We start from the raw sequence: 18,910 nt of genomic DNA, 5'->3' as shown, positions 1-18,910 counted from the left end.
CTTACTTCTGAGATAATATGCCTGTCAAACAACACATCAAACACTGCACGCCACGTCTCAAACATATATACTACTCAAAAGAATAGTTAATCTCTCATGCCATGACAGATTAACATTACCAATATGAAAGAATCGGGTGATCCTTAACTTCTTATGAGTAGTATAGTAACACACACACACGCACCCACACACCACCAGCAACAACAACAACTCCAACTCCAACTCCAACTCCAACTCCAACTCCACCACACAACACAACACAACACAAATCAACCACACACACACACACACACACACGCTGCACCACACAACACACATCCCATACCAAGTAACAAAACAGTAAATCAAGCATGGATACATCTACCATTCTGTCAATAAAATCATACAAAATAATGGGTTAAGTCGCTCAAAAGTATATTCGTACTTGCCTGAATGCCTGTATCTAGAGTACAGTTAGGGAACGGACGCTTCACAGAGGCGAATATGCGCCCGGATCATCTCAAACAGTGCTGCTAAACATTCCCGATGTTCCGTCTACAAATTTATCGGAAATAAGTTTGGTTTATTTCCTTCCTCGTGCACAATGATTTTGCCATGTGATAGCTAATATCCAAAACAATATAATAATTGGTAGTACATTTTCAGTTTTTGTTACATTAGATATGTTTATTACGTTTTGTTTTGTATTTGTGTGGGGTTTTTTTTGGTGTTTGTTTGTTTTTGTTATTTGGAAATGCATTGCAACAATGGAGGTGCCGGGGTCACAGTTGGTCCAGTTTCAGGTGAGACATCGTCAACATTTTATATTAAACCAAAATCTAGCCGATAAATATTTTGTTACACTATTATCATGAGATAACCGTTATAGTGTCATGAATGGCTATTTTGAATCAAATCAAAGTTCGCGAAATATGCTAGTATCTTTCAGACTGACGTCGCTGTACTGTATCAGGTTTTGTAATATTTATCATTTATCATAAAACGACTAAAACTCCAGATACGGCTATTTATATAGAACAATACCTCATCACCGCCCCTCTTCTCTGTAAGGAGCTTACTCGCTTGAGTAAACAACGTGGGACTGGCTGATACACAAGGATTTTCCTACTGACGAAATATTTACACAGCGGATTTGACTCACAGATAAAAGTTAGGGGGCCCAAGTTAATTATTGTTTCCCTTCTGAACACAAAGGTGAACTCAAGTGAATGCTTGTAACACGAGTGGGTTACGCGAAAGTTAAACTTTGGCCAACGTTCACTGATGACATTAAAAGAAGCGCCCTTCCAATCACTACGCTGTATCGCATGGCGATAAACATTATCTCGAGCATGATGTCATTTATGACCAGAATCTTCCCTTATTATTTTGCTTTGTATATATAACAAACATATTTCACATTTCATTCAAGTGAAATTTAGATATTATCATTGGCTAGACAGGACTGTAGCACACCCATAGTAAAAACTGACCATTTTCCCTTCTAACTTTCCTGTTTTTAATATAGAGCAATTATACCAAAATGGTATGCTTGATTTGAACAGAACAGCTGTCAAATTTCTCATGCCATAAAACAATATAATTAAAATCAAATCTTTTATTTCTATCTGAGTGAATCTCATTAAAATCAAATCTTTTATTCTCGCTGAAGTTCGTTCGACCAATCAAAATGAAGGATCCATATGTTTCTTAAGAAGTCATTTCTCTTCCTGCTCGGTTCTGAAAATTTGATTTTAATGAAAACCCACACACAGAACACAGAAAGACGGGTATCTTAAATATCCATAACAATATAATAGAGTGGCCTTTTTTATTTAAATGCGGAACTGGCCCTTATTGTTCGTTTTTGGATGAAGAAATCAGTTATGCTGCTCTGAACTGGAGGGGTTGTTAAGTTTCATGCAGAGAGATACTGTATTGGGGTTAGAGATCTGTTTCTAATGAGACTGACCAAAAGATAGGTTTGAGCTTAATTAAATATTTACTGAAATTAAATATGATCTTTGGTAATGTTTAAAAAATGCTGATTGTTACATAAATCATCCTGATGGCCTCATCACTGATCTACTAACTAATCTAACTCATCAGTGGGATGATTTGATTTACCCTGCATGTTCCAGCTGGTACAAGAATGGAGACTGCGGACAGAAATAAGAATTATTTACAGAGTAACAAAAGTGGTAATTCTGTTCACAAACCAGGAACGGACCTGAGTGAAATTGTAACAATGTCCTGCCTCGATGACCGCTGTGATGTGCTAGAGGCTAGACTCCAGGTGAGCTTCAACCTCAGTACACCCATGTTTGGCGTTACATACACTGTATGAGTGAGTGACTGAGTGAGTTGGGTTTGACACCGCTTTGAAGAGTATTTCACTTATATCACACGGCTTGTCTGCTTGATGTGGGAGGAAAGCCTGAAGTGATGCTGTGCCCTCTTTGAAACCCACAAACTTAGGTTTGGTGCTGACGAACCAAGAAATAAAACCATAGCAAACCAGGATTCAAACTCATGATCATATGTTTCTGGCACGAGTAAGGGACGCAAACTCTGCTCAGCAAATTGTGGTGCCTTAGATGACTTGTTGTGTACACGGGAACCTTAGTGAAAGGGACCTACTGTATTTTGTTGTTTACTTTTCTTTTCTTTTGTGTGTGTGTGATTGTAAGAGAGAGAGAGGAGAACTGGTGAGATGGGAATCGGGAGGGTAAAAAAAATCAAATATTGGGGAGGGTCATGTGGAAATGGACATTTTATAATAAAATATAAAGTGCTTTTGCATTGTGATTTTTTGGGGGGTGAAGGGGTAAAAAAAAGTTCCTCATTTTCAGTACATTTGAAGTTAGTGGCTAGCTGCATGTGGAAATATTCTGTAACCAACTGACTCATGTTTCAGGGTATATCCAAGAGTGACATTAACCTTCAGGATACTGCAGGGATGACTGCTCTGCATTTTGCTGTTGCACATAAGAAGGTGAGCCGTTAGTGTGAAAAATAAATCTTTAACAAGATTGTCATGTGACTCAACCAGAAAAGGATCCTTTCTTTTCAAGGGCCAAGTGAATATCAAGGTAAGAATTGGTTTTTGTGAAGGATCAGTAGTGTGTTGAGGTTTGGTTGGTTCCACAGACTTAAGCAAACCATGCTTGTCATAAAAGGCGAATATGCTTGTCGTAAGAGGCGACTAATGGGATCGGATGGTCAGGCTCGCTTACTTGGTTGAAGCATGTCATCGATCCCAATGGTGTGGATTGATGCTCATGATATCAATCACTGGATTGTCTGGTCCAGACTCCATTATTTACAGACCGCCGTCATATAGCTGGAATATTGCTGAGTGTGGTGTAAAACAACAAACCAACAACCAACATCCACAGACTTAGTAGTGTCCATGCTCGTAAGTCCAGCCAAAATATGACTCCATAATTCTAGCCTAGTTCAGCAATGGTGGAAACTGAACTAGTTAGTTAATTCCCTTGCCTTAAGAAGATGGAGCTGTATGGTCACACTGCTGATGTACCTGGTCCAGAAGATACTACTTACAGATATAGCCCGAATATTGCTGACTGTGCTCTAACGGGTAGCCCAGTCGTCTAGGATGCCATGATTCGCTGTGCAGAGTTGCCTCCCTTTGGCACGCCAGAAACCTATGATTGTGGGTTCGAATCCCGGTTCGCCCAGGTTATGTTTCTAGGTTTGTCAACACCATACCCGTGATCGTGGGTTTCACCAAAGTAAACGTCTGAGACCTGCATCACTTTGAGCTTTCCTCCCACATTAAGTTGACACGCCGTGATATAACTGTAATACTGTTAAAAGCAGCGTTAAACCCAACTCACTCACTCCTGAAACAACAAACAAACAACTGGTATCAAAATGAAATTTGTATTACTATTACCAATGCTTTGCCAGTGCTGTTGGCCCCTTTAGATGACACATCTTCCCGAAGCAAGGGCGTTAACTGACTTTAAAAGTCCAGTTTCCACCCTTGCCGAACTGGGCTGGATTTCCCTTGGCTCGATCGTAGAGCCACCAGTGGCTGTTATGAGTTATGTCCCTTCCATGCCTCTCTAATGGACCAATCAGATTCCACCTCTCGTATCACTTGCATTTGCTTCAAACAAAATGGCGGCGCCCAGTCAAGATGATTTGATCAACAATCAAGATCTATATTATGAGAAAACGGTTCTTACATCGCAAAGTGCATCAAATCCCGTGAGCACCTTGATTAAAAACATGAAAAGATTTGGAAAATATCTGTTGACAACGATTTGGCGGTGCACATGCTGTGCAAATCCTGCAATCGACCGAAATCTGCATGACAGTTTACGAACCGGATTTCTATTTCGGTGCACGATTTTGATTGGACAATGCATAGACTCCTTAGTCCAGCCAAAATGTAACTCCATAATACCAGCCTAGTTCGGCAAGGGTGGAAACTGGACTTTTATAGTCAGTTAACTCCCTTGCCTCGGGAAGATGTAGATGACAAGGCTTTGAATACTCTACAAGAACAGTGTCTTGTATTTACCATAGTTGTAAGTAAGAACAGGAAGATGCTCACTGGTTTTCATCTCAGCCAACTCGTCATGTTCAATTGATGTTGCTGTGTGACGCAGGGCTTGATTTCAGAAATTTGATTTAACTTGCACCGGGTGTATGTTGACATGAAAACTAGTTGCACCAAACAAAACCAGGTTGTGCCCTGTCCCCATTAATTTATCAAATTAAAAATGCATAAACTAGTCTAGATAATATCATCTCTAACGACTGTGCCATATGTCATGAATCATACATAACACAGAGTTTAGTGATGCCTCATGGCATATAGGAAGCTTAGAGATGATGGTTTGTGGACAGGTAAGAGTCAGTCAAACAAAGATTTGGGGTTTTTTTACATGTAGACATAAATATTAGGTTGCAGTTTTCAATAGTACGTTGCATTGGTGCATGTTTCATCAGCTCCCCTGGTCAAGCTATATGCTGGTGTGGCACCAATATTCGAGACACACCAGTATAAGGTACTGTGGACCTACTACGACCTGGATCACCACAGGTTCATAAGTAGGACCAATATTGTTGAACATGTTGAATACTCACTCACTCACTCACTCACTCACTCACTCACTCACTCACTCACTCACTCACACACTCACTCACTCACTCACTCACTCACTCAGGTGGAGGCGGTCAACCTTCTGCTGGACCATGGAGCGGACATCAATGCAGCCGATGACCACGGATTTACTCCTCTCTTCATGGCTACTGGTGAGTGAAGTACTTGCCACTCAACTAAACTTCAATGAATATATCCTCTCCTAAAAAGAAACTCATTGGTGAATATTCTGCGATGACGAATAGATCTGTATGGTAGACATGTATGGCTTTGCGATATATAGAGATTAATAGCCGAGTGATTTTTTGTATCGTACGTAGCTTGTTAGGAATAAAACTTGTATTATAAGAGCGTTTGGCGAACATAATATATATTTCATATTTCTAACATGGTACCCCAGGTTAATGATCTCTTTATCATAACATATCATTTGAAAAATACTCAATGTTTAAGATGTAACTTCACTCAAAAATGTAACTTTGGAAACTGTGTATGAATACAATGTTTGAGTGAACTGCCCCATTCATCATATATATAGTGCCAAGCAACTTGTAGCCATGTTTGTCTACAGAAACGCCCATTCATTAGGAAACCCTATCTATACTTAATGGGAAGTTTTTCAATAATTTATTATTCATAAAGTAGACATTGAATCAAAAAGTAGTTCCTGCTCAGTGACCTCATTTGCATATATTTTTCCTATCATGATACCAAGTTTATCGGATTGGTTTATCTCATTGATAACACAAGCCACTGTGTGATAAGTATTGAGATTAGATAGTCAAGCCTACAGGTTCTTCTTCACTGACAGTTGTCACTAATACGACTGCAGTGTCTTTTGTAGGGTTAATATTGGTGTATGTTGACAACTGCATGATTATTGTCATGCGAAGTGAGAAACATTTTGCTTGTGCACGTGATGGAATTTGTCAATGAGGACTTGTGTAATAACTCATTTGGTTTGCACAAATTGTTTCTTCACATGCCGGGGCGGTCGGGTAGCCTAGTGGTTAAAGTGTTCGCTCGTCCGTCGGAGACCCGGGTTCGATTCCCGACATGGGTACAATGTGTAAAGCCCATTTCTGGTGTCCCCCGTCATGATATTGCTGGAATTTTGATAAAAGCGGCATAAAACCATCCTCACTCAGTCATAATGCGATAAAGGGATGCAAATGTACAAATTTGGATTTTTTTGACATTATATGTAGGTTAAACAGAAAAGAGCAGAATCACTCCTCAATTAACCAGATTAAGTATCTCCAGTCTATTAATAGAACTAAGAGTGGGTGAGTATCGTTTTACATATTGTACCCATATGGGAACAAACCTGGATCTTGAACTCTTTAACCACTAGACTAACCCACCGCCCCTGGTAACTAAGGACAGTTTGTAATGTTTAATGCAGGTCGATATGCTGACTATGATGTGGCACTAACTCTACTCCAGAAATCAGGCATCATTGTCAACTGCATCAACTACAGCGGTGCAACACCTCTACACGGGGCTGCCCATGCACAGAATCCAGGTATGAATCTAATGTCAAGGTCAAAGGGGAGCTGACAATGCTCAACAGTCTCAGGCCTCGTGTCGATCCCACTTATTCCACTATCTACATTATACCATGGGTATCAATGGAGTATAGAGACTTTTGTACAGTAAACTATGTTTATAACAAACACGCTTATAACGAACTGACGGATATAACAAACTTTTTTTATTTTGTCAAAGCCATTTGGTGTTTATATGCTTTATGTATGCTTATAGGGAATTATGGTTATAACGAACTTAAATTTGTGGTCCCTTTGAGTTTCTTAGAACCGTAGTTTGCTCTATGCCAGGTATTCCGACCAAAATCTGCAGCAAATGTCAGTGCGAATTCCGAAATTGGAATTCAAACTTTCGCAATTCATGTTGTTATGGTTATACAGATGTTTTACATTATTGCATTGAACACAATGTTAAAATGTAATGTTCAAGATTTTTGGCCAAGGGCACTTAGTTTGAATCACAGATAAATCCCTGGGAGTAGTGATATTACATGACTATGATGGAGGCATTTGAAGCCAAGTTATTTAAGAATTGACTTTCACTTTGTGTGAGTTCATTGAAGTATGAACCTTCATAGAGTCAGGGCCAAACTGTATGAACGTCATGCAATAGTCAAACTACAACAAATATGACTTTTAACAACCCAAAGTATGGCATTATGATATATATATCCATTCTCTGTCCACCAAAGTTCGTTTCAAGGTGTCAATAGCAGTAATCTGACCGTTGTTGCTGTAAAAAACATAGAGTTGTGCATTCTACCAATCACTTCACACACGATTTAGCTAGAATGAATGTAAACAATATTAAATAAATTTTTGAATAAGATTAATAAAATAGGTTACAAACATTAGACCATATTTACAATGAACACTTTTTATAACCAGACAGTGTAATTACAAGATCAGTTTCCATGCTTCAGAAGGATTTGTTGACATGGTATTTCATGGTTAAAAAAGCTCGGGGGGGGGGCACGGGTGGCCCAGTCAACTTAGGCGCCGCGATTCGCTGTGCAGAGTTGCGTCCATTGAGCACGCCAGAAACCTATGATTGTGGGTTCGAATCCCGGTTCGGCCCGATTATGTTTCTAGGTTTGTCAGCACCATACCCGTGCTCATTGGTTTCACCGAAGTGGTAAACGTCTGAGACCTGCATCACTTCGGGCTTTCCTCCCACATTAAGCTGACATGCTGGATATAACTGGAATATTGTTAAAAGCGGCGTAAAACCAAACTCACTCACTCACTCACTCGCTCACTCACTCACTCACTCACTCACTCACTCACTCACTCACTCACTCACTCACTCACTCACTCACTCACTCACTCACTCAAAAATCTGCTCGCCGATATAGGGTATCTGCCAGCTCTATTGTACCCTGGCTGATAGCTAGCTGAAATAATGTTGTGTCATAAAACAACATTCATGTATTCCTGGCAAACAGATGGTGTGGGTCTGCTGATTCGACACGGCGCCTGTACCAGTGCCAAGTCTAAGGATGGCACCACTCCTCTAGATCTGGCCGGGGACCACATGAAAACCATCACTGCTCTCAAGAGTAAGGTTCCTGTAACTGTTTCGTTTCTCTTTTTTCATAATATTACATTTGTTTCTATATGAATATAAGTCTGAGTTTGAATGCAGTATTCAAAGTATACATTTCAATCTACACAGGGTGATATATGTAAGTAACAGAGAATGCACATATTCAAAAAATACTAAGAATTCAGCCCATGAAGATCTGGGTTGGAATAGGTCTTCAACAACCCATGCTTGCCGTAAAAGGTGACTAGGCGACTAACGGGATCTCGCTGACTTGGTTCATGCATGTCATCGTGTCCCAGTTGTGATGCTCATGATATCATTCACTGGATTGTTTGGTCCAGCATCAATTATTTGAAGACCATCGTCATATAGCTGGAATATTGTTGAGAGCAGCGTTAAACAACAAACAAACAAACAAATGATGTTTGAGAGTTTGCGGCCAATCATGTTGCTTGCTCCAGCCACCCGGTGTGTGGAGTGTGGTGATCAACCACTCACAGGCCTGAAGACCTGCGGGCAGTGCCAGGGGCCACTCTACTGCAGCAAGGAGTGTCAGCGGAAACACTGGAAGGAGGGTGGCCACAAGAAGGAGTGTGGCGGTGGGTAGAAGCTGGAACACTGTTTAAAGTGGCGTTAAATCCCACTCTCTCACTCTTTAAAAGAATTATGGACAAAATTTGGACTCTACTCTTTAGTTCATTTCAAGTTTCCAAGTGAAAATAATTTCTTGTTCTAATTTGTAAATTTACTCTTTATTCTACCATGAATTTGCTAAATACTTAATTTTGATTGGCCAGTCAGAGGTATCAAATCACAATAAACCCCCTCTGATTACAACAGCCGACTTGACTGCTGCAACACTGCCGTAGCTAATATGTTAATAGTACTTCTTTTGCAGTCATTGTCAGTGGGCATATTTAAATTATTATATGTACAATTATATGCTAAAAAAATTAAAAGTTGCTACAATATTCAAAGGATGTGTGGCAATATTTTCATGCAGAAAACACAATAGAAATCTGCAAAGAGAATTACTTGAAGCTTTGAGGACAACAGAGAGCTTGCTCTTTGGCGCTTTCCTTTGTACGACTGTGATGTCAAATCATCACAGTGAGCGATATGACATCATAATAGAGACATGCTGTGTAGAACGAAATCTTTGCAAGGCTTGCTTATTGTTCTTTTGGTGGTGTCCACCTCATGTTAGCTTACGAAGTTGCCACACTAAATGTTTTCAGTGCCTGTCATAAGTTTGTGTGAAGTATTACGGCTAGGTTACCTATGGATTTAACCATGTTAAATTTAACATTTGAAACCTCATGCAGCATAATTAAATCCATTCTTTCAGTTCTCTAATAAGGCACATTTCACTGTGCAGAGTTGCGTCCCTTAGGCATGCCAGGAACCTGGGTCGGGTGGGTACTGAGTAGGACCCGGGTAACCACAGGACTACCCAGACCCGTGGTTAGTCACATGGTATATTGTTTAATGACAAAAATGATCTAGAACTCTATGGTTACACTACAAGTCACTAATGTTCGCATTTCTTTCTGAGTATGCACAAATTCCTTCTGATTTTTCATATGGTTGAATAAACTAAAGTCAACTTCAGTGTATGATTGACCAGATTGTTTAATACATGTATCTAAATACGTTTTGCCAAGGCTATGCTAAAAATGTTCCCAATCGGACATTTTGAGACATCTCCTGAGACCTAGAGTGAGTACCCGGGTAGGATCGGGTATTAGGGGTAGGGTACTCGGGTAGTGAATTTGGACTCATCCCAGCCCTAGTTTCTAGGTTTGTCAGCACCATACCAGTGTTCATGGGTTTCATCAAAGTGGTTTGAAGACCTGCATGCTTTTTGAACTCATTCATTCTTTACCTCTCCGGGTTAAAAAGGGGTATGATTATCAGCAATCTTTCTGTGTCTGTTTCGAAATCATTTTGTTTTCTATTAGTAATTTGTTCAATATTTCTTAAGTCAATTTTTAGGCACATTTGCCAAGTTATTAAGTAGTGCCTTTTGCTACATTATAAAAATTAGTTTACTTTAAAAGAATTTATTCAGAGTTATGCCACATGGGTATGCCACATGTGATTGTGATTCATCCCGATTGTTTCTAGGTTTGTCAGCACCATACCCGTGCTTGTGGGTTTCACCAAAGTGGTAAACGTCTGAGACCTACATCACTTCGGGCTTTCCTCCCATCAAGCTGACACACTGTGACATTACTGGAATACTGTTTAAAGTGGCATTAAATCCCACTCACTCACTCACTCACTAAAAGAATTATTGACTAAATTTGGACTCAACTTTTGAGTTCATTCAAGTTTTCATGTGAAAATAATTTCTTGCAATTTGTTCAATTTGTAAATTTATGCATGAGATGAGATGAAACACAGAGATATGTGATGTGTGTTTCAGGGTTTGTGTGGGCCGAGCCCTACGCGGAATGGGTGTCCACCATCTCCCATCACAACATGTCCGTGTCTACAACTTCTACAACACACATGAAGCTCTCCAATAAGAACATCACCAAGGAACGCTTCGTTGTCAAGGTGCAGCTTCCTATAGGTATGGCTCATGTGACATAAAAGTATTAAAATATATACCCCCGTGAACATCCGGGTTAGAATTCGTCTTCAGCAATCCATGCTTGTGGTTAGAGGCGACTAACAGATTTGGTGGTCAAGCTCAGTGACTTGGATAAATTGTTGTTGTAGTGAGTGAGTGAGTGAGTATGGTTTTACGCCGCTTTTAGCAATATTCCAGCAATATCACGGCGGGGGACACCAGAAATGGGCTTCACACATTGTACCCATGTCGGGAATCGAACCCGGGTCTTCGGCGTGACGAGCGAACGCTTTAACCACTAGGCTACCCGACCACCCCACATGTTATTGTATCCCAATTGAGTAGATTGATGCTCATGATGTCAATCATTAGATTGTCTTGTCCAGACCTGATTTTTTACAGAGTATCATATAGCTGTAATATTGCTGAGCGACATACTTATGTGGAATTACAGAAATGTAATTTGTAAATCAATTATGTAAGGACATTTTGTGTAGGTGTTCCATGCAACAGTTTTTCGACGACACTTTCATCTGCTTCTTTACCGGACTAGTACAAGCCATGGCTCTCTCACACACCTCACCAAACGCTCTGCCTCACATCATTTTAGTGTACCTACGTACAAAGAAGACCCGGGGTAGAACAGGTCTTCAGTAACCCATGCTTGCCGTAAAAGTTGACTATGCTTGTCGTAAGAGGCGACTAACGGGATCGGGTGGTCAGGCTCGCTGACTTGGTTGATGCATGTCATCATGTCCCAATTGCGTGGATCGATGCTCATGATGTCAATCACTGGATTGTTTACTCGATTAATTTTGAGACCGCTGCCATATAGCTGGAATATTGCTGATTAAGGCGTTAAACAACAAACAAAGGTACAAAGAAAATCATTATGTGTGTTCCCTTCTTCTTTCTTTGATGAAATACACCATATTCTACCAACATTCGTGCTTCATGTATGCTACTCAAAAGAAGCAAATGAAACCCAAACTCTATAGTAAATCTGTGATTAGGTGAACTGTAGTAATATAAAAGGATTGGGTGTTCTTTAAAATTTTTTGAGTAGTATACATCATCACATCCACAGATAGTTATTGTAGACACCTTGAACAGTTTTGTAAAACACAATACATATGATGTAAAGCCTCCTTTCTCACCATTTTTTAAAAATCTGGATTAAAATCTTATTAATGGTCAGGCCTTTTGCAGAGACAAAAGTAGGTGGTGATGTGTTGAAGGGTTCTGGCATTGGGACTGACATGACGTCCATGATGGTGTACAACAAGAACCGCTCCCTCATCCTGCACATCAAACCAGACCATCAACAGCAGGGTACGTCTTCATCAATTCTGGTTTATACGCACTACGTTCCTCCATCAACAGAAGGGTAGGTATTCATCAATACTTGCTTGTGTACACACTATGTTCCTCCATTAACAGAAGGGTAGGTCTTCATCAATACTTGCTTGTGTAAACACTACGTTCCTCCATTAACAGAAGGGTAGGTCTTCATCAATACTTGCTTGTGTAAACACTACGTTCCTCCATTAACAGAAGGGAAGGTCTTCATCAATACTGGTTTGTAGACACTACATTCCTCTATCAATAGAAGTGTAACTCTTCATCAGTTCTGGTTTGTAGACACTACATTCCTCTATCAATAGAAGTGTAGGTCTTCATCAATTCTGGTTTTCACGCACTACGTTCCTCCATCAACAGAAGGGTGCGTCTTCATCAATTCTGGTTTGTACACACTACGTTCCTCCATCAACAGAAGGGTGCGTCTTCATCAATTCTGGTTTATACACACTACGTTCCTCCATCAACAGAAGGGTAGGTCTTCATCAATTCTGGTTTGTACACACTACATTCCTCCATAAACAGAAGGGTAGGTCTTCATCAATTCTGGTTTGTATGCACTATGTTCCCCCATCAACAGAAGGGTAGGTCTTCATCAATTCTGGTTTTTACGCACTATGTTCCTCCATCAACAGAAGGGTAGGTCTTCATCAATTCTGGTTTGTACACACCACATTCCTCCATCAACAGAAGGGTAGGTCTTCATCAATTCTGGTTTGTACACACTACGTTCCTCCATCAACAGAAGGGTAGGTCTTCATCGATTCTGGTTTGTACACACTACGTTCCTCCATCAACAGAAGGGTAGGTCTTCATCAATTCTGGTTTGTACACACCACATTCCTCCATCAACAGATGGGTAGGTCTTCATCAATACTTGTTTGTGTACACACTACGTTCCTCCATTAACAGAAGGGAAGGTCTTCATCAATACTGGTTTGTAGACACTACATTCCTCTATCAATAGAAGTGTAGGTCTTCATCAATTCTGGTTTGTAGACACTACATTCCTCTATCAATAGAAGTGTAGGTCTTCATCAATTCTGGTTTGTACACACTATATTCCTCCATCAGCAGAAGGGTAGGTCTTCATCAATTCTGGTTTGTAGACACTACGTTCCTCCATCAACAGAAGGGTAGGTCTTCATCAATTCTGGTTTATACACACTACGTTCCTCCATCAACAGAAGGGTAGGTCTTCATCAATTCTGGTTTGTACACACTAAATTCCTCCATAAACAGAAGGGTAGGTCTTCATCAATTCTGGTTTGTATGCACTATGTTCCTCCATCAACAGAAGGGTAGGTCTTCATCAATTCTGGTTTGTACACACTACATTCCTCCATCAACAGAAGGGTGCGTCTTCATCAATTCTGGTTTATACACACTACGTTCCTCAATCAACAGAAGGGTAGGTCTTCATCAATTCTGGTTTGTACACACTACGTTCCTCCATCAACAGAAGGGTGCGTCTTCATCAATTCTGGTTTATACACACTACGTTCCTCCATCAACAGAAGGGTAGGTCTTCATCAATTCTGGTTTGTATGCACTATGTTCCTCCATCAACAGAAGGGTAGGTCTTCATCAATTCTGGTTTGTACACACTACATTCCTCCATCAACAGAAGGGTAGGTCTTCATCAATTCTGGTTTGTACACACTACGTTCCTCCATCAACAGAAGGGTAGGTCTTCATCAATTCTGGTTTGTACACACTACGTTCCTCCATCAACAGAAGGGTAGGTCTTCATCAATTCTGGTTTGTACACACTACGTTCCTCCATCAACAGAAGGGTAGGTCTTCATCAATACTAGATTGTAGACACTAAGTACGGCGAAACCGCATTATCGGTGGTTCGAGAAGGGAGCTAACTCCGTTTGCCTAATCGAAAGTTCGAGGTGGGCCCACATTCGAAACTAAACGCACTTGTTGTTGAGAATATATACTACGTAAACAAACCCGCATAACGAACTCATAATTTGTCTATTTAAAATAAGTATTATGACTTATAATTGGATTAAAATGTACAAATAAGATGGCAATACAGCAGAACTCACTTCTACGAACATCGCCAAACTAGGTCGTGGGGTTATTAATATTCATGAGTTAGGCCTATTCCTTTTATGGAACAAATTCTCGGAAACGTCTGAGGCTTGTATCATGTCCGAGATCAATTCAAGTGTAGACATATGTTCAGGCTTATATCGCCACCAACACTTATGATTAGATTGGTGTGTTATACTGGAAAAGGTAGAATGAGTGGTATTGCCTCTGTAATTTTAATTTGAAGTAGATTTAAGTTTCTTGCTTGGTAGCTATTTTCGTAAAACTAGTGTGGTCAGCTATGACGCAGTTATTCAAACTTCAAAGACTTTTGTGCCTTTTATGGAATTAATGTCACACGAAATGATTTATAAAGATATTTCCCATCAATATTACAAAATATGAATAATATAAAATGTCACATAATGACAAACGTGAGCCCAATAGCCTAAATGACTTCGTCAACCTCATGAAACCCAGCGATTTAAAAATGTGGGCCCACCTGTTTCGATCACTATAAGACGGGAACAATGTGGGCCCACATTTTAGAAAATGGTTATAAGTAAGCAAAGCTAATGAAGCTAGCGATTTTTTAATGTGGTCCCTCCTTTTGCAATCACTATGACGGAAGAACGTCTACCCACTAGGCGATATACAAATGTGGGCCCACTTGTTTCGATCACCATATATGACGGGAACATTGTGGGCCCACATTTGAGAAAATGATTATCAATATTTAAGTAGAATTTCGCGATTAATAAATGTGGTCCCTCCTGTTGCAATCAATATGACGGAAGAACGTCTGCCCACATTTAGGGATTGATTATCAGAACTAACGAAACAACCTAACGAAGCTAGGCGAAATACAAATGTGGGCCCACTTGTTTCGATCACCATAGATGACGGGAAAAATGTGGGCCCACATTTTAGAAAATGGTTATCACCACTAAACCAATCTTAGAAGATGTACTGATGGAAACATAAATATATAATGCATTCAAACATTTAATTACCTTACGTTTTACCTTAGGGATAAGCTGGGCATTTAATAGCTGGACCAACAACGTGCAGCGTGGGTGACGCCATTTCTCGCAAATACGAAAACAACGGAGATAGCTCCCGTTTGAAATTAGAGTGACCTCCCTTTCCCAATATGAACCACTGATAATGCGGTTTCGCCCTAAGTACCTACACTGACTGAAAGTCAGCTGCGTAGATGTTGTGGCACATGTTCTGTAAGTCTGTCTGTTCTTTTCCTTTACATTCAACATCTCTGAAACCACAAAGTCTTTGAGGGTGAAATTTGGCATGGTTGATCACAGCTGTTGTTTCTCTCAAAACACTCACAAAACTACAATCCTATTTTTATGATCGCCATGGCAGCAACGATAAAAATGCCCATTACTCAGACATTTCTACATTTGTCATTATGAAGTTTGATAAGCAGTACCGGTAAGAATGAGATACCTTGTAATTTGTTTTTTTACCTGGCTATGAGTGAGTGAGTGAGTTGGGTTTAACGCTGCTTATAACAGTATTCAAGTTATATCACGGCGTGTCAGCTTAATGTGGGAGGAAAGCCCGAAGTGATGCAGGTCTCAGATGTTTACCACTTCGGTGAAACCCACGAGCACGGGTATGGTGCTGACAAACCTAGAAACATAATCAGGGCGAACCGGGATTCGAACCCACAATCATAGGTTTCTGGCGTGCCCAAGGGACGCAACTCTGCACAGCGAATCGCGGCGCCTTAGACGACTGGGACACCTGTGCCCCCCCACCTGGCTATGAACTTTGACCTTCACTTACAACTGTTTATCTACTGCACTTTGACATCTTCGACTAAAATCTAAAGTTTCTGAAGATGATATTTTGTGCATATCATCCCTTAGTGTCTTTAAAGCCTTCTCACACTATTCCAAGTCGTTTGTTTGTGTATGAAGTTGATGCACCTGTGTATTTTCCAGCATTCAATTACACGGCTCGGAAAATCAAAAGTGAAGGATTCATGGGACTGAAGGCTTTCTTCTGGGCGGAGCTGAACGACGGTCCCGAATTCAAGGTCAAAGTTCACCATAAGAAGTGTGCACCTTTCCAGGCCTGGTGATCTACTGGTGGGAACCTACATCTACATGCCCTGGTTCCAATACTAGTTTAGTCATGTCCAGTTGGTAACAATTGTTTATTTTAAGCCCCATACCATTATTTTTGTTTTTTTTGGTCATATTTTCTTTGCCAAAATGTCAAGAGTCACAAATTTAATATTGAATTGTTGGCACAGTTGAGTTTTACGAACAAATGAAATAGGAATTCATACCCAAAACATACAAAATGCTGTTCACAATAACATATTTCATCTAACAAAGCTTTTTTGTTTGCATTTGTTATGGGCATTTTATATTTGTTTGTCCATACTTAAAGAACAAATATTGATGGGGACTTATGTAATACACAGTGCGAGACTGTCGGATTAACGGGTCTAAATAGCACTGATTTAATCGGTTCCCATCATTAGCGTCGGATAAAGCCGATTGTCGGATTAACGAGTGTCAGATTAACGAGACTTGACTGTATTTTAAAGAAATAAGTGTATCATCAGTAGTATGGTTAAATAAATAGTAACAAATGAATAGTGATCGGAACCACAGCATTATTTTTGTACAAATACTCACTTTGGCGGATTCAGGAGTTCCCTGATGATCAAATATGGATCCTACCTATATAATGTGACATTATTCCCCCTTTTAAAAAATCCTGAATCCACCTGAGTGGGTATGATAGTGAACCTCAGACTCTCAGGGAAAACTTTGTTCAGGTACTTTGATCCGTCCTACAAGTGTGTGAGCTTCTTTTGAGCCGAGTTTGTAAATTCGACTTGTGCATTGAGAAACAGGTGCCCCCTCACAAAGCCTTTGTACCCCCTGAAGATTGTTGTTCCCCAGATACTGTATATATATGAGTAGAATTTTTACTCAATATTCAATCCAGCTGCTGCATCTTCATCATTTTCCAAATGCTTTGTTGACTCGTATTCAAACAAGTGAATAGCTTCTGTGTGCCAAATCAACTCATATTTCTGGTAGTCAATAGTTTAGTGTGCAAAATAAACAAGTAGCACACACCTTTCTGTTTTTGAAAACAAGTTTTTCTCTTTGGTTGACCTGGTATTGATACTCAAGTTTCCCATGATTTATTGATGTGAGTTTGACACCCAGTTGTTGCCTATTTCATCTCTTTGTTTGTTCATCTTCATAATGACATATTTTATATATTGATTGGGGTCGACTTAGAGTCTCATCATTTCTACAACACATTCAGTCGTAAAAAAATCCATCCAAAGAAAAAAATGGTTGCTCCATGTTTTTCAATCTTGACTCTCTAGATGTGTAGACCTGTGTAACCAAGTGAAGATCTGGGTTAGAATTGGATTTCAGCCACCCTTGCTTGTTGTAAGGAGGCAACTAACAGGATTGGGTGGTCAGGCTTGCTGACTTGGTTGATGCATATCATCGTATCCAAATTTCGTAGATTTATGCTCATGAGGTCAATCACTGGACTTGGTTATTTATTTTTTTGTTATATAGCTGAATATTTCAGAGTGTGGCATTAAACAACAAATAAAACAAACAAAGTGATGTGCATAAAGCCGTTTCTAGGTGTCCTCTGGGATGATTTATTACTGCAAAACTGCAGCTTGAATCTAAACTCACTCACTAACTCACTCACTCATTCACTCACTCACTCACTCGGTGCTTTGTATCTATGATGAAAGTAGAACTTGAGATTTCTGAAAGGGATAATTAATAGTTTCCGATAATTTGATATGCAATTGATATGGTTATCTGTATTTTAGGGTGACAAATATGGCATTTTGTTTCAATTATATCATTTGAGATATTTTTTCATCATGAACAAAAGTGTTTGTTCAGAACAATTCAATGATGATATTTACTCTGTTATTTAAATATCACCTTTCATGGCCATGATGACAGTATTCTCAGAATCTCATTGATGCATGCAACTTATGTTTGATACATGAAAGTATGTATTGCAGCTGTGACTCAAATCTGTTTTGAATCTATTATTTTCCCATATATTTATTTACATAATTATGTGTTGTTATGACAGAATGAAAATAGTTGTTCAAATTTGTTGTTTTTCTCTTTCTTTCTGTTTCTAATATATACAACTCAGCATTTGCTAAGGACCACCTTTGACAAAAGATGACTATTTTGATCCTTAGCAAATGTTGAGTGGTATAATCCCTCTGTGGACGAAGTATTGACAATGTCATGCAAGGGGCGTTGTCTGGTCTGTTTGCAGAATAAAAGACCATTGGACTGTTGAATACAATGCCTTTTAGAAAGTGGTCAGATGTAACAAATGTCATATTTGGGATAACACTTTCTTTTAGGGGTGGGACGGGTAATTCAGGTACCCGGGTCGGGTGGGTACTGAGTAGGACCTGGGTACCCACAGGACGACCCAGACCCGTGGTTAGTCACGTGATGTATTGTTTAATGACAAAATTTATCTTGAATTCTAATGGTTACACTACAAGTCACTAATGTTCGCATTTCTTTCTGACTATGCACCCATTCATTCTGACTTTTCATATGGTTGAATAAAGATATAACTTCAGTGTATGCATGACCAGATTGTTTGAGACATGTATCTTAATACATTTTGCCAGGGCTATGGTAAAAAAGAAAATACCC

At 39.7% G+C, this 18,910-nt stretch overlaps 1 protein-coding gene across 2 annotated transcripts; it reads left to right on the top strand.

The window, feature by feature from the left end:
• Positions 1-741: 741 nt before the first annotated feature.
• On the top strand, positions 742-18,340 carry LOC124135186 (poly [ADP-ribose] polymerase tankyrase-2-like). 2 transcript variants are annotated; one of them, XM_048396873.1, is made up of 10 exons: positions 742-1,194; positions 2,121-2,275; positions 2,897-2,974; positions 5,181-5,268; positions 6,522-6,641; positions 8,109-8,222; positions 8,671-8,808; positions 10,638-10,787; positions 11,997-12,119; positions 16,160-18,340. In XM_048396873.1, exons 2-10 carry the CDS (start codon positions 2,132-2,134, stop codon positions 16,297-16,299), a joined length of 1,095 nt encoding a protein of 364 aa, XP_048252830.1. In that variant the 5' UTR covers positions 742-1,194; positions 2,121-2,131; the 3' UTR covers positions 16,300-18,340. The 2 variants fall into 2 exon arrangements, with proteins under 2 accessions (XP_048252830.1, XP_048252831.1); XM_048396874.1 differs by having other exon boundaries at positions 743-1,194; positions 12,027-12,119.
• The last annotated feature ends 570 nt before the right edge of the window (positions 18,341-18,910 follow it).

Source organism: Haliotis rufescens, unplaced genomic scaffold, assembly GCF_023055435.1.
Source record: "Haliotis rufescens isolate VD_foot unplaced genomic scaffold, xgHalRufe1.0.p SCAF_16, whole genome shotgun sequence".
Classification (NCBI taxonomy): Eukaryota; Metazoa; Mollusca; class Gastropoda; order Lepetellida; family Haliotidae; genus Haliotis; species Haliotis rufescens.
The sequence above is the reverse complement of the archived record's forward strand: the minus strand, read 5'-3'. Positions and strand labels throughout refer to the sequence as shown.

Excerpts from the sequence above, each read along its gene's own strand:
- LOC124135186 (XM_048396873.1), top strand. The coding sequence starts at position 2,132 with ATGGAGACTGCGGACAGAAATAAGAATTATTTACAGAGTAACAAAAGT. Across the intron at positions 6,642-8,108 it reads TGCCCATGCACAGAATCCAG|ATGGTGTGGGTCTGCTGATT; the intron begins GTATGAATCTAA and ends CCTGGCAAACAG. Across the intron at positions 10,788-11,996 it reads CAAGGTGCAGCTTCCTATAG|AGACAAAAGTAGGTGGTGAT; the intron begins GTATGGCTCATG and ends GGCCTTTTGCAG.